Consider the following 24,184-nt stretch of genomic DNA (forward strand, 5'->3'; position numbering starts at 1 on the left):
ACTGTTGCTCCAATTAATCCATTCTATCTGATAGGATTCACAACCAAAGATGTTTCCTGCAAACATAATCATGAGTAACATGTAAACTCAAAAATCACTAACATGTAACCTCTCCCTAAACTCCCATATCCGACAGGAAGAGCATATCACTCTGCTAAAGGCTATCTTTGCTCCTTCAGAATCTACAGACTCAGAAAGTAGTACCGTCTTATTGTTCTACAACAAAAACACTGCTCCAGGCTAACTTAATACTTATGGCTTATATTTTTAAGATTTAATCAAGAGACAGATCTCAATAAAATACATAATCAAGAAAGAACCCACTCTACTTACAATTGTAGATTTATAGCAAGGCTACACTCCATTATCAGTTGTGAATTTCGCTGCTTCTTCAGTTTTTCTAGACGCACTCTGATGTTTAGAGATACATGAATTCAAACAACAAAGGCATTAACTCCTCGGATTCACTGCTGTGTCAGTTAGCAGTTTGGGTTTCTTTCTCTCTCTCTCTCCTTCACTGACCGCGTGCTGCCTATTGATGTCTTTCTCCCTTTTATAAGTGCCATTGTTTTGACTTTTGTTTTCTCCAAAGTTCCAAAACAATGCAACAGCATATGAAACAGTAATTGTTGCTCCTGGAATTCAAGGAAATCACCTCTAATACCTAAAATACCTCAAAAAAGGAGTAGGTCTTACAGCCACAATTTTTTCCCATCGTCCATCTTGGATTACCCAGAATGATCTCACACTTTCCTACATTGTACTCCATCTACCACATCTTTGCCCACTTTTCTCATCTGTCCAAATCCAACTGCAGTCTCCCCACCTCCTCAATGCTACCTTCCCCTCCACCTATATTTGTATCATCTGCAAACTTAGCTAGAACATCCTCAGTCCCTCCATCTGGATCGTTAATATATGAAGTGAAAAGTTGTGGTCCCATAACTGAGCCTTGCGGAACACCATTTGTCACCGGCTACCATTCTAAGAAGGACCCTTTTATCCCCACTCTCTACTTTCTGCCAGACAGCCAGGCTTCTATCCATGCAAGCACCTTGCCTCTAACACCATGGCCTTACTCAGTAGAATCCTGTGTGACCTTTTCAAAGGCCTTCTTGAAGTCCAAGTTGGTAACATCATTTGGCTCTCCTTGGCCTGACCTGCTCGTTACTTCCTCAAAGAAATCTAGAAGATTTGTCAGGCATGACCTCCCCTTGATGAAACTATGCTGATTTTGCCCTATTTTATCATACACTTACAAGTGTTCAGAAATCTCATCCTTCACAATGGATTCCAGGATCTTACCCTCCACCGAAGTTAGGCTAATCTGTCTGTAATTTTCCATCTTATGCCTTGCTCCCTTTTAAAACAGAGATGTCACTTTAGCGATTTCCCAGTCCTCCAGGACCTTTCCTGATTCTAGCATTCCTGAAAGATCACCAACGCCTCCACTATCTCTTCAGCTATCTCCATTAGAACTCTGGGGTGTAGTCCATCTGGTCCAGGGAATACATCCACCTTCAGGCCATTCAGTTTTTTGACCACCTTCTCCTTGGTGATTTCCACCATACTCAGCTCTGCCCCCTCACTCTCTTGAAATTTTGAGATATTACACATGTCTTCCACCATGAAGACAGACATGAAGTAAATATTCACTTCCTCAGCCATTTCCTTGTTCCCTACTAGCATCTCTCCAGTGTCATTTTCCAGCTGCCCAATATCCACTTTTGCCTCTCTTTTGCCCTTTATATATATAAAAAAGCTCTTACAGTCTTCCTTTATATTACTGGCTCGCTTACCCTCATATGTAATCTTCTTCCACTTTTTTTTATGTTTCCCTCTGTTGGTCTTTCTAAGCTTCCCTTTGCCACATTATTTGCTTTCTCTTTTGCTTTTATGTTATCCCTGACTTGAGTCAGTCATGGTTACCTCATCCTCCCTGTACCATGCTTCTTTTTCCTCAGGATAAATCTCTGCTGTGTCACCTGAATTACTCCCAGAAACTCCTGCCTTTGCTGTTCCTCTATCTTTCCTGCTAGGGTCCTCTCCCAGTCAATTCACTCCATCTCCTCCCTCATGCCTCTGCACTTGCCTTTATTCAGCTGTCCATTGCCTCTGATTCTGTCTTCCCTCTCTCAAATTGCAGAGTAAATTCAATCATTTATGATCACTCCCTCCCTCACTCCCTTCACCTTAAGCTCGCTTATCAAGTCTGCCTCATTGCACAACACTAAATCGAGTATTGCCTTTTCCCTAGTGGGCTCTACCATAAGCTGCTCCAAAAAGCCATCTCGTAGACATTCAATAAATTCTTTTTCTTGCAATCCACTACCAATTTGATTTTCCCAGTCCACCTGCATATTGAAATCCCCCATGATCGCTGTAACTTTGCCTTTCGTACACATCTTTACAATCATCTGGTGCCCCAGCTCCTGACTAATATAGTTGACTCTTAACTGCTCTCTGGGCAATTAGGGATGGGCAATAAATGCTGGCATAGCCAGCACTGCCCTCATCCCATGAATGAATGAAAAAAAATTACTACCTCAAACACACGGGCTATTTACTAAGACAAGAGCCCATGCTGTTGGATTCTAGACATAAGGGTCATAGTCTAAACATTAGTGAAGACTGTTCAGGAGAAATGATGGAAGCACATCTACACACAAAAGGTGGTAAAGGTTTGGAACTGTCTTACACATGAGGTAGTTGATGCTTGATCAGTTGTTAATTTTAAATTTGAGATAGATGCTGTTTTGCTAAGCAAAGGTATTAAGGGATATAGACCAAAAACAAACAACCTGCTTGATTGGTATTCCATTTAGTACACAGAAGGAGATCATTTGATCTATTGTATCCATGCAACTAACAAAAAGCCATTTGGTCTAATCATCTTTCCAACTCTTGATCTGTAGTTCTGTAGGTTATGGAACCTCAAGTGCGTATCCAAGTTCTTTTTAAAATGTAGTGAGAGTTGCTGCCTCCACTGTCTTTATTGGTGGTTTGTTCCATATCCCAAATAAATAGCACTCTTCAATTGCTCCCTAATCATTTGACCAAATGGTTTAGACAGCTCTGCTCCTGATATTGACTGCTATGCTAATGGTCCTTGCTATCCAATTTATCTAGGTCCCTCATAATTTTGTACACTTCAATTAAATCTCTCTTTGATTTCGTTTGTTCCAAAAGAACCAATCACAGTTTATCCAATCTTCCCACTTAGTTAGAATTTACCGCTCTATGCAACATGCTCATAAATCTACTTCCACCTTCCCTAGCAGAAGCAGTGACCAGAAATCATAGAATCACTACAATGTGGAAACAGATCATTTCGCCCAACAAGTCCCCACTGACATTCCAAAGAGTAACCCAGCCAGCGGAATGGGACTATTTGGCGCTGCCCTTTTGGTGCTGATCATTTGGCCCTGCTGTTTTGACTCTAAACTGTTTTGGTGCTCATTACTTTGGAGCTGAGCTGTTTTGACGCCAATACATATAGATAACCATCGTGTGAAAATTATGGTTTGTCTCTCTTGCTTAGAATGTCTCCAGTCATTTCTGGTATGGGTTCTACAAGAAAATAGAAAGAAAATTGTATTATAGCTTTCCAACGTGAAGGCAGTAGATGACTATTAACAATTGTTAAATGAAAAAATGATTACAAAACGAGATTTGAATCTACAGCGGGTCATTACAGCTTTGACTATCAACTCTCGCTAGTTGAGAAAATTACATCGGGTCATTAGTCATCCTCCCTTCTTTAACCAAACTTTTTAAAAATTCTGAATTGGTGCCAAAACAGCTCAGCACCAAAGTAATGAGTGCCAAAACAGTTTAGAGCCAAAACAGCAAGGCCAAATGATGGGCGCCAAAAGAACGGCGCCAAAACGTACCTGGCTCCCAGCCAGATCCATTCTCCTATCCTATTACTCTACATTTACCCCTGACTAATACACCTAACCTACACATCCCTGAACACTATGGACAATTTAGCATAGCCAATTCACCTCACATGCATATCTTTGGATTGTGGGAGGAAACCGGAGCAGCCAGAATAATCCCACGCAGACAAGGGGAGATGTGCAAATTCCACATAAACAGTCTCCAAAGGCTGGAATCGAACCACACTGTGCTCTGGTTGCAGTTTAACTGTTTGTACAATTTTCCTTCTTCTTCTTACACAGTGTTTTGGGATTGAAGATGATTTGCTTCCACTCTGGTTTGATAAGTTCTGAAATAGCTGTTAAGTCCCATTTGCAGACTGCAGACTCTGCCACATATGGGGCTGGTGGTATGAAGGGTTAGAGGTTTGTGCGGTCCACCAAAGTCAGGTGCTTGGTGTTTTTAAGAATTAATCTTCTCAATCTCAGTCAGTCACAAGCCAGGGTCTCAACTGAAATATTTTTAATATATAGCCTTTGACTCTTTGTCATGTGATGTGCATTTCTGGAGCTGTACAGGCAAGAAAAGAAGCTCCAGCCTAAAAGAATGAGAGCATTTGAAAAATGTTTAATAGGCCTGGAGATTGCCTTGTGTATTCTCTTCATCATTTACCATTGGGATTTCAATTATCATTCTAATAAGGTTACACTAAACTCACTCCAGGAACAATATATTTTTCCCAAGGTGTACTACCTAGTTTTCACCAAAGTATTCCAGGTGGACTGAAAAATAGCAGATGGAGTTCAATCTGGATAAATGCAAGGTTTTGCATTTTGATACAGCAAACAAAGGTAGTGCTTATACAATTAATGGTAGGGCTTCAGGTAATGTTATAGGACAGAAGAACATAAGGATTCAGGTACATAATTCTTTGAAGTTTGTGTCACCTGTAGCTAGGGTGGTTATAAAGGTGTTTGGCATACTTGCCTTCATTGCTCAGTCCTTTGAGTATAGGAGTTAGGAAATCATGTAGAGATTGTACAGAACATTGGTGAGTTATAGGAAGAATATTATTAACCTGGAGAGGGCTTAGAAGAGGCTTACCAGGATGTTGCTGAGTATGGAAGGTTTGAGTTATAAAGAAAGACTGGATAGGCTGGGACCTTTTTCACTAGAACATAGGAGTTTGAGAGGCAACCTTATAGAAGTTTATAAAATAATGTGGGGTATAGTTAAAGTTAATGGTAGTTGGCTTTTCCCTAGGATGTGGGATTCTAAAACGAGGGGGCATATTTTTTAAGGTGAGAGGAGAGAAATTTAAAAAATACACGAGGGACAAAGTTTTTACACAGAGCATGGCTTGTGTGTGGAGTGAACTTCCAGAGGAAGTGATGCATGTGGTTACAATTACAACATTTAAAAGATCTTTGGAAAAGTACATGAATAGAAAAGGTTTGGAGAGATATGGGCCAGGAGCAGGCAGGTGGGATTAATTTAGTGTTGGATCATGTTCAGCATGGACTGGTTGGATTGAAGGGTCTACTTCCATGCTGTATGACTTTACAGGATCAAACCAAGATTTTATACATTTGGAGCATAAATTTCACCCCCTTGTACTTGAGCACTCTAGCTATAAAGGTCAAAATTCCATAAACCTTCTTGATTTTCTTTTGTATCTATTCATGACATTTATGCACCTGGACACTCAGGTCTGTTTGGTCATCCATTATGTCTCACCTTTTCACCATTTGGGAAGTACTTTTAGGTCCAAAGTGGATGAATTTACATTTGCCTACATTTACCTCAGTTTTGCCCATTTATTTATTCTATTACTATCTCTTTGTAATTTGATGCTTCTATGTTAACTGCTTAAAATTCCTGTGTCATCAGCAAACTTGGATTCATGCTTTTCTAATCTATCATTTAGTCATTGATAAGTACAGTGAAAAGCTGAAGTGCCAACAATGACTTTCACTGGTCATGACAATTTGCCATCAATTTCATATGATTCAGCTTCAGCTAACAGACTCTGATAAGAGATTTCTCAAATACCTTCTGGAAGTTCAATAAATAATATCCAAAGACAATGCAATCCATCAGGTCTAGGGAATTTATCTATCTTGAGCCCCCTTACTTTCCCGAGCATTTTTTTGCTAGAAATAGCAATTGTATTTATAGAGTCGTAGAGTCATACTGCACAGAAACAGGCCTTTTGATCCCACTCATCCACGTCCCTCCACCTTAAAATATTCAATTACCCCAACACCACTGCCTTCGATAGAGTTCAAAAGTCCTATAGTCCTCTGAAAGCAAATAAAAAATATCCTCATCTTTGATCTAAAAGGGTGATGCCTTATCTTTAAAACAGATTTATTTTTCTACCCCCTGCTTCTGGGCAGAAAGAATAAGTGCTAAATATTATTTAAGTGTAAAAAGACTTGTAGAGTGTTTTAGCACTGAGGGATTTAGTGGTTCTTGTGCATAAATAAAAGCTTGCATATATTTTCAGCAGGTAATAAAGAAGGCAAACAAAATGTTGACCTTTATTTGAAAGAGATGGAGTGTAAAAATAGAGAAGTCTTGATAAAATTATGTAAGCTACAATAGTTAAACACCAGCCAGAACACTGAACAGTTTTTCCTTGTTAAATGAAAAATATAGTGGTACTGGAGGCAATTCAGAGAAGGTTTGCAAGACTGATCCTGCCTATGAAGGGATTGCTTTTGCGAAGAGGTTGAATAGGTTGAATCCATCTTCATTGGAGTTTACAAAAAGAAGAGGTGACCTTGTTGAAACTTGGGATGGCATGGTGGCTCAGTGGTTGCTGCCTCACAGCACCAGGGTCCCAGGTTCAATTCCAGCCTCAAGAGACTGTCTGTGTAGAGTTTGCACATTCTCCCCATGTCTGCGTGGGTTTCCTCTGGGTGCTCCAGTTTCCTCCCACAGTCCAAAGAATTGCAGGTGAGGTGAATTGGCCATGTTAAATTGCCCATAGTGTTCAAGGATGTGTAGATTATGTGCATTAGTCAGGAGTAAATGTAGGGGAATGGGTCTGAGTGGGTCTTCAGAGGGTCGATGTGGACTTGTTGGGCTGAAGGACCTGTTTCCACAGGAGGAGATTCTATGAAACTTATAACACTGTTAGCTGGTTTGACAGGGTAGATACTGAAAGATTGTTACATCTTGTGGGAGAGTTCAGGATCAAAGGGTACAATCTCAGAGTACGGGTTGCCCATTTAAAACAGAGATGAGGAAGCATTTCCTCTCTCAGACGGTAGTGTTTCTCTGGAAATCTTTACCATCAAAGACTGTCGAGATTGGGTCATTACTATTGACACGTTTCTAACTAGTAAGAGTCCTGTGGAAAAGGCAGGAAGGTGGAGTTGAGGATTATCAAATCAGCTACAATCTCTTTGAATAGCAGAGCTGACTCAATGGACCAAATCATCTCATTTGTTCCACATGATCTAATTTTTACTTGCTATACGATTGCCATCAATTTCATATGATTCAGCTTCAGCTAATAGACTCGCATAAGAGATTTCTCAAATAGTGAACATTGTCACTTCGGATATATATTGACTTAAAAATTAGTTCCTAGCTCTTTATGAATAATAACAATATAACATACCTTTTCTTTTAAAAAAAACTAATGCTCAATATAACTATTTCAATCATGAGTTTATCTTCTAAACTGAAGAATAATGACAAGTAAAACTTGATATGAAAAATTAAGATTCTTACATGGCATGTTTTCATTTGTCATAAAAACATTATTGACGATATGGTAGGATTTGTGCCGCCATATTGAGAAATTGATTTTCATTACTCTCAGTGATGAGTTGGCATACTGCTCATGCATTGTTGTTTTTGTTACTCCTGGTGTTGTAGGAGTTGTGCTTGACATTGTTGATGTTTGGTCAATTGCTGGTGACGTTAATGATGTTGTATTACTTGTTGGTGATGTGGTTGGTGCTGTTTTCCTGGTTAGTGGTGTTGCTGGTGTTGATGATCTCTTCTACATTTCCAGCTCAGGTGTATGTCTAATATAGACATTGTTTTCTTCATTTGCTTACCAGTTCTGGTCTCAATCATCTATGACCTTGGAATCTCAGAATCACCAGCAACCTTTGCTGGGTTCCAGGTTTTCATGATTGGAACCTTGTACGTGTAAAAGTAAATGTAAAGGGTTTTTTTAAGTCATTCATGAGAACGTGGTCACTTGGTGGAAGTGTCTTGTTTGGCAGAATACTTTATATTTTTTATTCATATAACTTATGTAGAGACACAAACAATGTTGCACATTACAGAATGATGTCCCCTTTAGAAAATAAATCGTTGATTAAAGACATTAAACTGAACAACTGAGGAGGCTGTTGTTTGGCTCCCAGAGTTTGCATTTGTAAATTTTCAACTGATCATCTCTCTAAATGATTTTATGTCAGCCCTGAAATGTGTAGATCAGAGAGATAATAAGACAAACTTTGGGCTTTCCTCTGTCTTTCAGCATTTCTTAATTATTGAAGTCTGTTAGCCTTGAGGATTCCTTTGACCATCTGGACATGTCCTTCTTTAAACCTGTGTCTTTTTAGGAATCTGATGATGATGTGATAATATTGATTCACAATCTGTGGTGAATTTGTTAAACTATCTGAATGGAAATTGGGTTCTATTGCTTATTGGACTGCTGAGATAATTGTTGTAACTTTCAAGTCTTTCACTATCCTGATAAAAGAAAACATAAGAAGTAGTATGTCTCTATGTGATACCATTCTCGATTATGTGTCGATAAATTAGTTCCACTGTCTTGCATTTTGTATGATACTTCTTTTGCTGGTATTTTTGATCGTCTTGAAGTGGGCACCTTCTTGTTATGGTACACCTTTTAAGTGGGTATGGTTGTTTTATCCATGCATTAGGGAGGAAACGATGCAATGTATTATGTGTTTCAGACTAAGCCTCTTGTTATGGTACACCTTTTAAGTGGGTATGGTTGTTTTATCCATGCATTAGGGAGGAAACGATGCAATGTATTATGTGTTTCAGACTAAGCCTCATTTGTTCAGAAAAAGTTACCATTTCAGACGTTGTTAGGAATACATATAGATTTATGGGCTATGAGGAGCTATAATATAGAATGGTTTGGACATTCCAGATTGAAAAAGGTGTTTAACCACACTATTTCTTGGAGTTGTACTTACTGAAGAGGCAGGAGCTGAAGTCTGCTTTGGTTCACATGCTTTTTACAAAAGTCAAGTGAGTTTGGGGAAGCAAAGCTTTCAAGCAGATAACATGGGATTTATAACTTTAATCACTGATCCACCTGGTGGAAGGGTTTTTGTTCTGAAGGTTGCCTAGCAGCATAATCTGGACTGCCATTGATTTGGAGGAAGTACTTGTACATCTACCAATGTCATCTACTGCAGATGGACTAAATACAATAAGGATATAAAAGCCTGTCTTTTCTCTCTCTTTAAATCTTGTAATCAGGTGATTGCTCCTGTTCCTTACTCCTCAGCATCAATCACATCACCTGTTGGTTTCTCCAGTTGTGCAGAACAAAGCACTTCAGGATGGTGTAACACATTTTATCGGGACCATACTGAAGTGCCCTCCAGACCTCTCCAAGCTGCAGAGTCAGACCTTCCACTGTCCTACTGCCCGCTCCACTAGAGCCATGGTCGTAGCCTGTGCACCAATTAAATAAAGGTGCTCCACCAGCTGTCTGATCAACATATTAGATCAAAAAGGCAGTTCCTACTATACTTTACCCCCTTTCTCAGCCCAGACACAGACCAAACATTCCATTTTTCAATGGACCATATTTATATGACGCATAACGTATTGATACTACCCTCAATCCGCTGCTAATGTCTGCATCACTGAGGTGACAATGTTAGTTTACAAATCAAAAATGGCATGGTTCAATTTGCTTTTGATGAACATTTGATGTGTAAGTGTGTTCACTTTGCATGCATTGTATACGTGCACAGAAATGTTTGCAAAAGAAATGTACTGGAGATAACAAATGCATGCTTCTTGTGTTTGCGTCTTCAGTGCCCTTATGTTCAGCAGATCTGGATCCTGTGCTTTCACCCAATCAAAGTGACACTGATTCTGCTCACCCTGTGTGTTGTCTGAGCCATTTTCCAGTTACATTTCACGTCTGGAGAACAGCAAATGATGGCGGGTACACAGATTGCAGTGAACACCATCAGCTCTGGGCCCCTGTTTAGTCATTGGAACCCCTATGTCCCCTTTTACCTCAATCTACCTTGACAGCTCTTTACCACTCTTTATGTCAGTGTGCAGATGCACCACATTGAACTTCCAACTCTCCCCCCGACCCCAAAATTACAACTTAATAATGCGTATCCTGCTCCTCTAAACTCTCTAGCAGAGGCCATGGTTGTGGTCACTGCCAGTAATTCCCCCTCCTCTAACCTGCCATGCCTTCTGATGCTGTTCTACATAACCCAGCATACACCATGTGTTTCTCTTTGTCCCTGTCCTTGTTCCCACCTCCATAAATATCTCTACATTTTTCCCCAGCCTTGACCACTTCAGATTTTCTGGCAGTGGTCCCACTGCTGCCCTTCTGCATCCCCACCCAACTCCTACACTCCCCTTAATAATCAAAAATCATAACCCTAGGACTATATTTACCCCAGACTTCTGACCTACTTCTACCTAGGCATGATTGACCAGATACCAACTGCAGTCTTTGCTACACCCCAATTGATGATACGTGATTCCCCTGAATGTTGATGCTGATCTTATAGGACAGATCATTGCTCTTTGTCTGGACAGTTGTTGGGCAGATCCCCGATGGTGAACATCCCATTAAACGGGGTGACCATGGCCAAGCCCCTGGACTGTGCCCTTGACTGAGAGTACCAAGACTGCCTGATCTACAGTGGTTTCCCCTTGACTTGACGAAGGCTAACCCTCACCCTGTGTCTGACATCACTAATCGGTTGAATAAATGCTCAGTGTGTTGTCCATGCAATTCGTTGGCACATGCTGTAGATGTTTAACTGATGTCTCAAAATGTTGTGCATCAAGATGTCACCCCACTCCCAGACTGATCCTTACGGACAAGTACCTTCTCTCTGCATTTGCACAGAAGAGCATGTCAATACGGTAATACTGATAGAATTTGGCTGGGCTGAAGAGCTAGCATGTTAACATGCACAGCAATGTTGTGAAAATGCTGGTCGACTCTGAGTGACCAAAAGCTAAGAAAGCAAGTGAGCAGCTCTTAGATATAGTCAAAAAGTGTGGCACTGGAAAAGCACAGCAGGTCAGCAAGCATCCGAGGAGCAGAAGAATCAATGTTTTGGGCATCAGCCCTTCATCAGGAATGTGGTTGGGAGAAAAGGGCTGGGAAGACAAAAGGTAGATATAGGTTGGGGGTGATAGTGGTAGGTAGGATGGGAGGGTGGAATGGATAGGTATGAAGGAGATGGACAAGTGGGACATTTCAAGAGGGTGGTGCCGAGTTGGAGGGTTGAATTTGGGATGAGATGGGGGAAGGGGAGTGAGAAACTGGTGAAGTCAACGTTAATGCTATGTAGTTGAAGGGTCCCAAGGAGGAAGATGAGGTGTTCTTCCTCCAGTCATCGGGTGGCTTGGATTTAGCAGTGGAGGAGGCCCAAGATTGCATGACCTGACAGAGTGGGAAGGGGAGTTGAAGTGTTCGGCCACAGAATGGTGGGGTTGTTTGGTGCATGGGTCCCAGAAATGTTCCCTGAAATGTTCTGTGAGTTGTCATCCTGTCTCCGCAATGTAGAGGAGACCATATCGAGAGCAATGGACACAATAGATGAAGTGTAGCCTGGTCCAGTCTGTGAATTGGATGCTTTCCTTGGGTGCAAGTGTCCCTGTTGCAGCCTTTCAACGCTAGTTGCTGGTGCACCCTACAGAGCAAGTCTGTGCTTCTGAAACAGCCTACACATGGATCAGAGAGCTCTCATGATGATCATGAGGGGGACAAATGCCAATGTTGTAAATGAGGGGTGCATGCAGCTGGAGCTTATGTATCATGTTCTGAGATGCTGTTTGGTACTGATTAGCATAGCGACTCCCCACAGCCTGCAATGAGCTGAAATTGCAGGTGACCCTCACTGATTTCCATATTGACGCTGCTTGACACTTAGTTCATTTGCATATTTGGTAAAATAGGACCCTGCATATAATGAGGTAAGTTGAGCCATTAATGAGGCATTTATTAAGCTATAATCATCCTTAATTGGCAGCTTGCCACTGACTCGTGAGAAACTTACCTTGCCACTTGCCAAAAGAACAAGAGATGAAGCGAGAAACTCCTGGTGTTGAAGTAGGCTCATCAGATGTCCTCTTTGATTCTGCCATAAATCTCAACAAAGTTTGTGTTGCTCAGACCCCTCTAAGATTCTGCTTTTTGTGCCTGTCTTTATGGAAGAAGATATAGAAAGTTCTTGAGATTTGTGAAAATGAAAAGTGAAAAGAAATTAGCATTAATAAACTGGTTGCACTTGAAAGGTTATCTGGATTGAGAGTTGATATGTCTCCTGGACTGGATGACCTTCACCCTAGAGTGTTGAAGGGAGTAACAATAAGGATTGTGATTAGAGAACTACAGACCTTAGATTGATGTTCAAAATGGGGAAAATATTCAATTCAACTGTAAAGGATATAGCAAAGGAACATTTTTTTTAAAACGTTAACTTAGACAGAATCAACATGGATGTTTAAAAGAGAAATCTTGTTTTACAAGCTTGAAGTTTTTTGAGGATGGAACTTATAGATAAACATGAACTAATGAATGTGGCATATTAAGACTTTCAGTAGGCTTTTGAAAAGGTCTCACAGAGGAAGTTAGTAAATAAGCCAGTATGGACTGATGATTGATTAATAGACAAAAAGCAGGAAGTAGTGCTATATGGATCATTTTCTGGATGTCCAACTGAAGTTACTGAAATGGAAATAAGTGGTCTTAGTGGGCTCAAGTGTAATACCAAGGTGATGAAGAGTCTGGTTCACTATCTTAACAGGGAGTGGAATGGAATTGGTAGATAGGGAATGGATTTTGGAGCAGGAAGACAAGACAATAATTTCAGTCTTCTAAAGATTTAATTGAAGGAAATTTCTGTTTATTCAGTACTGGATGTTCAATAAGCAGTCTGATAAGTTAGCGTCAATGGAAGGTTGGGAGAGATGCTGCTAAGATTATGCTGAGCTGTGTGTTGTTAGTGTAACTGTAAAAATGAAAATTAAGTGACAGTGACAAGGAATAGTAGAGATCCTTGGGTGACATTAAAAGCAACAATGCTGGAACAAAAAGAGCAGAAATTGGATATGGTTTGATAGCTAAGGATGGAACCTGGTGAGAGCAACCTTTCTAAGCTGAATGACCATTGAGAGGCGTAGGAGGAGGATGGTGTGATCATGCTAATGGGCCAAAAAGGTCACCCAAGGACCTTCTCACCTTGAGCACCATTAATGACATGGTGAGAAGGGCTGGAGTTTCTCTCGAGAATGAATTTCCCACATCATTTTTCCTTCTTGGCATCCCCCACTCCTCCAGGAACGGACATTCAAGTCCTGAGTTTAAAAATATAGCCATTACTTCTGTTCAATCATGATCATCAGAACATTCCATTTAACACGTGTACGAGGAGCTTAATTAAGATCTACTTTACTCTCAACAGTCACAAATGCAGCACTCCCTGGGGTTTCTGAAAAAGAAGTCAACAAAGGATTTTCTCAACCCAAGTACATTTTGATCTATCGTACCAATATGGATCATCTGGAATCATTACACACAACAAACAAGGTAGTTTATTGTTCATTCTGTCTGCATATTAATTTACTTTTCTTCTTCTATTGCAAAAAAAGACTACTTTCTCTTGGTGTTCCTGAAGTTGCTGTTTCATTCTATAGCATCTATTGCTGTGCCACTCCCTAAAGTGGCCATTTTTTTATTCGTAAAATGTGACTGTCAGTCAGTAGTTAAATAGTTGCAGCATCATAGCAAACCCCAATTGGGTGTTCAAAGTATGAACTCTCTATTGTGGGTCAGTGAATATATATCAAAATGCAAACTTGCATTAGTTTTTGACTCTCCAGCCAGATCACGGGGCTATATTTGGCAACAGGTGCATTCATTTGCCAAAGGGATCCACCTACTTCAGATCAGGATTGTGGCCAAGATCAAAAGATATAAATCAATCTTTTTAAGCAACTGAATGGATCCTTACTCAACAGGTCCTGGGAAGGTGGTAGGGGTTGGGGGTGGAGTTGTGCATCATTGTTAATGCAGAAGGAATTTTTTGAAAAGTAAAATATATAAAAAAGGTTCAGAGGAATATGGGCCAAATACTGGCAAGTGGGACTAGATTAATTAATAATGTCTGGTTGGCATGGATGAGTTGGACCAAAGGGTCTGTTTTCATGTTGCACAGCTCTATGATTCTATGACCTTATAAAGGTGGTAATTAGAGTAATTAGATTACTATTTAACAAAGTTTCAATTACTTTCTGAAGCTCAATTCATTGGCAAAGGCAATCCTAACAGAATCCAACAGTTTTAAGTCAACACAACACTTACATTTCAGATGATATACTGAGTTAGAAATTGGCTACAATCCCACAGTTAAATTTGTAGTCAAAGGTTATGATCAATATCAAATTAGTAATGGTGTCCCACTGCTCAGTGTGCTTATCTGTATCTTGGAGAAAAAGACTGGGGGTATGGCCAGCAGGTTCACAGATGCTGCTAAAATTTGGATGAAAGTTAAAACAGTAAAAAAAACCGGTTAGAACAGCAAAAGAAAGATTTGCATTTGGATGTCTAAAAGCATGTTAGAGCTAATTAAGTGTTTTTTTAGAACCGTTATTGATATAATGTAGGAAATGTGACAGCCAATTTGCACAGCACAAGTTCACACAAAATGTTTTGTGACAATGAAAAGATCATTGTTTTATGATTTTAAACAGGGATAAAATTGAACAAGACACCAGGAATAATTCTCCTGCTATTTATGAAATTGTTCCATAATATTTATTACATTCACTTTAGAGTGAAGGCAAATCATCAGTTAAAAAACAATACATTTGACTGTACTGCACTCCCTCAACTGCTTTGGATAATCAACCTTGAAGTTTGGGATTGGATCCTGGAGTGGGACTTGAACCTAAAACGTTATAATCCAGTGCTACTAACTAAATTAAAAATGACACTAAAGTTATAGGAATGCCTGAAGAATGGGCCAAACAATGATAAATTACATATCGCTTTGGTAAATGCAGTGTTATGCATGTAAGGAGTATCAGCGCAGAACACTATTATTTAACATTTGCGGAAATAAAATGGAAGAAATGTTCAATATTTGAAACATTCTAAATGGACTAAATTCAACAGGCTGAGAGTTTGGGGAGATCATATACTCATAAGCGCAAAAGTAGATGTTTCTTGATGAACAAAAAAAAGGATATCTGTGAAATTTATCAGTGAAAGATTCGCGGTAGAGATATGACGCTGATCTCTAGCAAGAGAACAGTAATTACGCAGCATTACTTGAAAAGTTAGCTTTATTCACTTTAGAACTTAGAAGCAGTACTACCAAAAATGTAGAAAATAATGCCAGCACTGGTTTGTGTGCTTACTGATAGATTATTACACATTGACAGAAAGGGGAGAACCAGGGACATGCATTTAAAGTGCACAGAAGGAGGAACAGGAGAAATTTTCAATTTGCTTCTTTTCGTAGAATGTAGCGAGCATATATCCAATTGTCTTTATTGTTTCAAATTCATTCTATTTCTATGAAAACATTCTAAAAATATATAGAAAATATATGGGGCATTTAATTTCAGATCTTACTTTTATAGATTGTTCCCATCGATAAAAATCATAGTCAAAATCAATTCTGCTTGAACACCAACACTTCAACAAGAAGACAATTATTGATGTACGAAGCCAGTGGTATGACTTAAATTACTTGTGTTCCATATTGCATTTTTATTATTAGAATGACAAATTAATGTTTTTATTAATTTAAAAATGTATCTTAATCCCAAATTATGCTTAATATGAAAATAAATCAGATTTCTAGATTAGTGCTGTGTTTTTTTTTTCTTTTCGACGTAGTTGATGTATAATGTGACTTAGATTTTCAGGTTAATGTCAGCAAAATTGAAGTTAATGTTTTGGACTCTATAACACTGAAAGTGATCATGAATGTTTCTGGGAATATATCTTGCCACTGGACTTTTAAGAACATCACAACTCCGTGTAATGTGAACTTTTGCACCCTACACAGGTAATTTTCTTGCTTTTTTTAAAATTATGCTTTTGTATATTAAAAGTGGTAGGCAAAAGCGAGGACTGCAGATGCTGGAAGCCGGAGTTTAGATCAGAGTGGTGCTGGAAAAGCACAGCAAGTCAGGCAGCATCCAAGGAGCAGGAAAATCGACGTTTCGGGTAAAAGCCCTTCATCAGGAATAGAGCTCTATTCCTGATGAAGGGCTTTTGCCCGAAACGTCGATTTTCCTGCTCCTTGGATGCTGCCTGACCTGTTGTGCTTTTCCAGCACCACTCTGATCTATTAAAAGTGGTAGTCCAGATTTGTAATGCAAAATGAATTGAAGTTACACTTTGTGCTAGACAAAAGATTGTGGTTCTACAAGTAAAATACCGTGTATTTTATGCTTTCCTGCCAGCAAATTTGAATAATGGAAGCTTGTAAAATGTAATGCATAGTTTTTTTTGCCATAAAACCACTTGCCCCCTGCTCCAATACCTGTATGAAATTTTAAAGGGGTGTTAGAGGAGCTGGGTAGTCTGCCTCACCTATTAATGCCTATTGAAGTCTTAATGTTAATGGTCACTAAAGGGTCTCATTCTGCTTCCACAGGTAGGTGGAGACCCCAACTCAAATTAGACCCCGACCACCAAGAACATCTTCCCCACCCCACCCCTCTCTGCCTTCTGCAAGGACCGTTCCCTTTGTTACTCCTTGGTTCACGCTACTCTCCCCGCCAGCCCCTCCAGCCCCACCCCTGGTACCTTCCCCTGCAACCGTAAGACATGCAAAACCTGCTGGCACACCACCTCACTTGCATCTAGGGCCTGAAACAGTCCCTCTTGGTGAAACAGAAGTTCACCTGCCTCTCCTCCAACTTAGATTACTGCATCTGGTGCTCTCAATGTGGTCTTCTCTATATCAGTGAGACCAAATGTAATCTTATGGAATGTTTTGCCAAGCATCTCAGCTGGGCCTGTAAGGGCCTGCGTGACTTCCCGGTCACTGTCCATTTCAATTCCCCTTCCCACTCCCTCTCTGACATGTCCATCCTCGACCTCCTCCATTGCCACAGTGAATCAGACTGGAAATTGGAGGAGCAACACCTTATCTTCCACTTGGGCAACCTACATTGAGTTCTCCAATTTCAAATAATTTTCCCACCCATCCCTGGATTCCCATTCCAGCCCTGCCTCCTCCCTTCCAATTCTCTGACAGACCCCTCCTTCCAGCTACCAACCGAATTCACCCCTTCCATTGACCAACCAGGTCATACCCATGACTTATGTACACCTATCACTACCTCACCATTCTGCCCCTCTCCCTACCCATAACCCTTTCCCCCTCTCTTTATCTGCAGCTCCACCTACCCCCACCTCCATTTCTGAAGAAGGGGTTTACCCAAAACCTCGACTTCTCCATCTCCTTACGCTGTTTGGCTTGCCATGTTCTTCCAGCCTCTTTCTTATCTACTCCAATGTGGCTACCTGGCAGCTTTAGCTGCATGGACTGGTAGCAATCAAGTGTGGGTGGGAGCCACTTTCTTTGCTTGTCGTCTTGTTCATTGGAGGCATGTGCCCAAGTCATATTTTCCTCTTTTTCCTTCCCACCAGCCTCTCAAACATTTCCACCTCCCCAGTACACAGGGGCAAACATCGCTAACAGGCAACTAAATCACAATGGGACAGCTATTCTTCCCCTGGTTGGGTTTCTCACCAATCTTTTGGCTGATTAGTTGTGGGAATCATCGTGCCTATAAAATTCAGGTGTATGATTTATAGCAACCAGAGCAAGCTATTTAGTCATTCCGCCATTTGATAGATTACAACTAGCATGATTCATTATAAATAACAGACCTTAAATACTGGATTTTACAGAGCATGAAAGAGCACATGTATTACATTCACTAGTTGGTTAATTAAAAATACACAAGATTGCACAGTGAAAACACAACTGAGAAGATTTTCATAATAACTACACCATCTCATTGGGCAAGATCTTTTGTTTTATTAGTACAAAGTAGCCCATTCCCTTAATTCAAATCACAATATTATGCAGGAGGAGAAAGCATACATGCTGCAATCTTCCTAATTTTCCATTCATTAATTTCAATAAATGGTAAAGCATGTGTAAATGGAAACCTCACCGCCCAATATTTAGATACATTTTCCATTCACACAATGTAGTGTGACAGAAGCGCAAAAATAAAAATTATCCTGACTAAATCTTGCATACACATTTTCATTCTGCTAGGTGACAAGCAATTCAAAACTTTTACAGAAACTCAGCATAAATGTTCTAATAACTCCAAAATCAATAAAACGTGATTAAAATATGCATATAGAGTGGTCTCTAAAGCGGAGTAGATTTAACTTTTCTTGTACTCATATATGTGATGTAGGCTTTACTGGCTGGCCCAGTATTTATTACTCTTGTAAAGGTGTAGGTGAGCTTACTTGTGCAAGCTTGTGCAGTTTGGAAAGGTTACAATATATTTTAGCTAATAGATCTTAACTCACTTGTAACAATCAAATTTATGGTAATCTAAATAATTTAAAATAGCTTTGCTTTCAATAATATAAATTGCGTATTATTTGAAAAAAAAGAGTTGTTTTCCCTTCAATTTGGTAATTCTTGTGAATTGTCCTGACATGTAAAAAAAGTAAAAGCTTCACCAGATGTATCTTTTTCCAGCAATACACAAGCTCTATACTACCAAATTATGAATAAACTGTTTTTATCTTGCCATTTTTGGAGTTTCAACTTCATTTGACATATGGTTTCTTTGTTTCCCTTCAATGAATTATAAAAAGTAAACTAGCTACAATGACAGTGTTTATCATTTTTTTGATCCAAAGCCATTCACTTCTGAACTCTCCTTTTGTTCAATGAGAAGGATGGAAATGCATTGAAGAATAATAATACAGCAATGCGTAGTATTTTAGTAAATTTCATTACTCATGTGGAATTTTCTTGTTAAATCTTGATAACATAGTCCAATTTTTACTCTTTTATTCTACAGTCAAATCATTACTTTAATAGTTTCTCGAGTCACTGAAAGGCACGCAGGAATATACCACCTCACTACTGAAGGCACAAACACAATTAACTTTCCGATTTTTGTAAGAGGTAAGTAATGAAAAAAAATGCTTTCTACACATGAGAAATTACTAGTGTCTATTCATTCACATAGCCATATCCATGGTGTTCCACTCCTCAGACTGTTTATTGATTTGGGGGTATATTTGTGAAGGAAATATGTTATCAAATTTTTAAAATATAATTTTTTTAATGTATTCATAAAACAAGATTGTGAGTTGGAATCCCATTTCAGAGCTTAACTATATAAATTAAGCTGATGCTTCAGTGTAGTACTGAGTGAATGCTGCATTCTCAGAAGTGTTGTCTCTGGATGAGATTTTAAATCAAAATTTAATCTGGTTGCTCAGGTAAAAGGTACCGAAACAAGAACACTGCTTTCTCTTGGTTTCTTTGTCAAAATCAATTCCTCAATAAACATCACCAAAAACGGATTCACACATCATTTAGTTATACTTATAATCAACCCGTTCAGATATGCTATGACGCACTTCTGGGGCAGATTGGTTTTGAACCCAGAGTTCCTGCCTTAGAGGCAGGGATACTACCACTGCACTACACAATCCACAAACAATTTATACAGTTTTCTGTTTGCAGCACTTTGCTGTGAGATTTGTCCACCTGATGTCATGAACTTTGATACATCCTGATGACATGTATGGTTCTATCAACATCAAAGAGAACAAACGTGCGTGTCATCGACTTTAAAATGTAATTAGATTCCATAAAACTGGAAAATAGAACTATCCTAGATTAAGTACTATTAATGTTGGAAAAAAATGAAAAACCCTTTAAATTGGTCAGATCAAAGTGATTTTGAATTTGCGTGAACTAGACATTCTTAAAAACAATTGGTAGAGTTAACTACGAACGTCTTAATTAATGTGAGCCGTTAAGTGTCGCATGTTTAACACAATTTTTTTTTTCCCAATAATATTTTGTAATTCCTTTTGATAGCAAAACCCAGGAAACCAAAAATTACAATGGAAAAAGAGGGAAAAATATTGGAATGCACAGCAGAAAGTTACCCATCTTCTTCACTTATTTGGAGTTCCAGTTCTACAAGGTATGCTTTCTACATACAGCATTTTAATTATTAGCATCACCATTTGATCTCTTGTGACATGGTTTCTTTAGCAGCTTAAAAATTAGACAATGTACATGATTTGCCTCTGTCCACTTTTTAGAGACTTCTAGGGACATGACTATGAGGCTGAACCAGGACAAGTTGAAAATGTGGACTGAATTTTCCTAAAATTTGGCTAAGTCTCAATATTGGGGAGTTTCATGGACTGTTTCCATCTTTGAGCTGTAGTAAGATTTCTTGCACAATTTTATAGTGCTCACCTGGTTAATTATGCACTGCATCTCCACGATGCTGCCGTCACACTATCTTATACTCATCAGGAGCAGACTTGCTCACTACTGCCAGTACCTTCTGGGGTCCCCAGCACTATATTTAAAACTTAGCCATGCATTAGTTCAAATATTGCAAACCAGGAATTGCTATTCATTTCAGAACAAAGGAAGGTCACTGGACACTTGACTGTATTCTCTCCGCAGATGCTGGCAGACCTGTAGAGTTTCTTCAGAAATTTGTTTTCATTGTAATTACTTCACCCAATTCCATTCCCTTGGAAACAGATATCCTGTTTGGCTTGTCTCAGCTGATACTTCAGCATTCTATCATGCTGACGGTGATGGTTCCCCTGGTCATTGTCCTCAACTACTTCCTCGGAAGAATGCTATTACTTTCACAGTTTCTGTCAAATCCCTTTTTTGCCTGCCAGCAGCATGCAAGGATTATACAGCACAGATTTTTATTTTTTAGCATACTGCAAGGAATCCCAGACTGCACAAACATTGGAGTTGCTTCTTGAACAAATCTATCACATGACCATCAATGATCAAAATGGAAGCTAATATTGCATTGAATGCAAGCTTGTCCTCAGTCAAGGGTGGTGTAATGCAGTTGTCAGCTATGGCTGTGGAGGGTAGACTTTGTCTTGCAGCAGTCATCCTTGTAAGACATCCGGCCCTGGTAGTGAAGTAGGGACCTGTGAGCTATGAAGGTCCTAGGAATCATGGAAGCTTCCAGGGTATTTAATGTCAGTTTTTAAGATGTGTTGCAATAATCACAGATAAGTTGGACATTGATCAGATGTAATCCTTTTCTATTAATAAGGTCAGACACATAATGGTACGCCACTGTCACATGTACCTGCGTATAGTGTATAGTCTATAGCACCTTCCACCTGGAGTGTTCCAGCAGATGACAGTTCTGTTACACTGGGACATCCTCATTTACTAGCAGCACTGTGCCTCACTCATCTGAAGGATATTCAATCGAGGACAAAAAATTATGGGCCTCCTGCACTTTCTTCACATCCTGATAACAGTCCCATTTGACTTGAATAAGAATTGATCTCCTTCTCCTTTGAGATATGTTCATTTGGGAGAAGGATGTTTAGTGTATTTGGCACATATGCTGCTGGTACATGGTCTCAGAATACTATTGATATAGTACAGCGCCATACAACAACATGTCTTCCACCTTCATTGCAAGCAATCAAAATATTTGGCTTTTGATCTACACTAAAACGCAAGGTAAGACAGAACTGCTGTGAGGCTGTAAGTCCTGAATGAAGCAACAATGCACAAAAGGCTTGACAAGACAAGACCAAGATGCTGTGAGCATCCAAATAGGTGCAAAATAAGTGAGCACAAAGAAAGCAGGCTAAGATGCCAAAGATGCATCCTGTTCTGACATACGAAACATATGTCTGTTCCTTTGCGCAAAATATCCTGGCACCAGCAGAGTAATATGAAGTGTCAGTGCACTCCAAACTGGAGCATTGAAATGGTGAGTTGTATTCTGAGTGAGTCCAAGATGTGCCAAACATGACGTGGTGAGTCTGATGCCAACTCTACGGAAGGAGGGTGCAGGTGGTCACTGCCAGTGACGTGTGCCCTGAGGTTTTGAGGAATGTTGACCAAGGTGGAGGCCCAGAGAAAATGCCAGTGAGCTGAAATTACCAGATAATAGAGTCATAGTCATAGAGATGTACAGCATGGAAACAGACCTTTCGGTCCAACTCATCCATGCTGACCAGTTATCCCAACCCAATCTAGTCCCACCTGCCAGTACCCAGCCCATATCCCTCCAAACCCTTCCTATTCATATACCCATCCAAATCTCTCTTAAATGTTACCTTAACCATTCTGTCTACATGTGACACAAACTTCAAAGAATTATGAACCTGAACACCTAGGTCTTTCTGTTCTATAACACAAGATTCTCCCCCCATCCTTCACTTTTTCCTTTAGTGTTGCTGACCCTGTAGTCCTATGACTTTTAGCTTCCCCCCATTTTCATTCAGCCCCTTCATATTACAATTAATATCTTCATTTAACTCCGAGACTCCATGATCTTTGAAATTTGCATGCACCGATGGCCATACACCCTCCCAATATAAAGGCTAAAGTGACTATGATCTGATGGAGCAACTCCTGGATTTCCCAGTCCTGTCCTAATGTCTGAGATCTCACTCTTCTTTCTAGAATTGTTCCACATTGCTTTCACTATTCTCCCAGCAACCCAGCCGAATGAACCTATTCTCAATTGCCTACCTTCCTTAGGAATCCACAGACTTCCCCCTGATAAGCCCCCCAGAACTGTGGTCCAGCTCCCAAACTAGCCTGACAGGACAGCCCTGAGCACAGATCTTGTGCGCCAAAAAGAAATGCAAAACACAGAGGCTGATGGCCTGCAGCTGAGCCGAGCACTAAGGACCCTATGAGTTAACAAAACAATGTGAGCAACTGACAACTTGTAAGTCAGTGCACTAAGAAGGTAATGTTGAGTAGTCAGAAGCTGGCCTCCAAGTAATTCCAAAATGATTTGCTGTTAAGAAAGCAAGTTAAGAGCCATAACATGCATCATGTGCAGATCAGAAGTGGTGTGAGAGTTGCTCTGAAAAGAGGCATGGTAATGTAGTGACTCTAGTGTCTTACTCATATCAACTTGCATGGTTGAAGGATTGGGTCCATAGACCACACAGTACACTGTGCTGAAGACACAGTTAGATGATGATCAGGTCAAGCATTTGATGAGCTGTAGCCACCATTAACTGCTCTGGCTTGTATGTCAGGAATTTGCACCATCTAGTTTCTCAGGGAAGGAGAGTAGAATGAGAAATGGCAAATAAATAATGCACATTGGAGTATTAAAGCTGTGCAAGTATATGGAAATAAGGTATTTGCTGCTCATGCCACTCCTGATACTATGACTTTAATAGTGTGATTCTGAATATGCCATTTAAGAGTTAAGGGGAAAATTGCAAGGTATTTTCTTGATGTAGAGAAGCTGATATTTTTCATTCTCTCCGTTTCCTCAACATTGCTGACGCAACATCAGAAAGGGTAAAATTCCATCCATTGTATGATAATTATGCATTGTTAAGACCTCTTTAATACAATAGATTTCAGTATTTTCCAAGTGACTCATTTCAGGTTGTTGACTCGAAACTCACTATTTTCACTTGCCCCTCCTTTCTCAAGAATCTGTCATATTTTGCCAATTTCCGATTCTGTTTTACTGTTCCAAAATCTGGACAATTTGGAAAGGAAAAGCCAATGCATCACTATTTCTTTTAGAATCTGAGAATGTAAGCTTTCAGGTTCTGACGAATGTTAGATTTTCATCCTACCAATTTCTCAGTTTATCTCAGCTAACGTTAATTACCTTAATTTCTTCATTATTTATTGCCTACCAATTGCCCTTTGCTTTTGATATGCAATTTGTGTGAGCTACTATAAAGGCAAACACAAAATATTTGTTCTATGTCTTTGCCATTTCCCCAATTCCCTTAACCATATCTCCTGTATCTGCTACTAAAGGACCAAAGTTAGTTTAC

The 24,184-nt window shown here is 39.7% G+C and overlaps 1 protein-coding gene across 1 annotated transcript in view; it reads left to right on the forward strand.

The window, feature by feature from the left end:
- flt3 (fms related receptor tyrosine kinase 3) overlaps positions 1 to 24,184 on the forward strand; it is a 154,136-nt gene that overhangs the window by 61,624 nt on the left and 68,328 nt on the right. Inside the window, exons 4-8 of the mRNA XM_072577294.1 lie at positions 13,575 to 13,699; positions 15,757 to 15,850; positions 16,037 to 16,187; positions 19,192 to 19,298; positions 20,226 to 20,334. Coding sequence (XP_072433395.1) covers positions 13,575 to 13,699; positions 15,757 to 15,850; positions 16,037 to 16,187; positions 19,192 to 19,298; positions 20,226 to 20,334 — 586 coding nt within the window. The remainder of the gene's footprint in view (positions 1 to 13,574; positions 13,700 to 15,756; positions 15,851 to 16,036; positions 16,188 to 19,191; positions 19,299 to 20,225; positions 20,335 to 24,184) is intronic.

The sequence above is a fragment of the Chiloscyllium punctatum genome, chromosome 9, assembly GCF_047496795.1.
Source record: "Chiloscyllium punctatum isolate Juve2018m chromosome 9, sChiPun1.3, whole genome shotgun sequence".
Taxonomy (NCBI): Eukaryota; Metazoa; Chordata; class Chondrichthyes; order Orectolobiformes; family Hemiscylliidae; genus Chiloscyllium; species Chiloscyllium punctatum.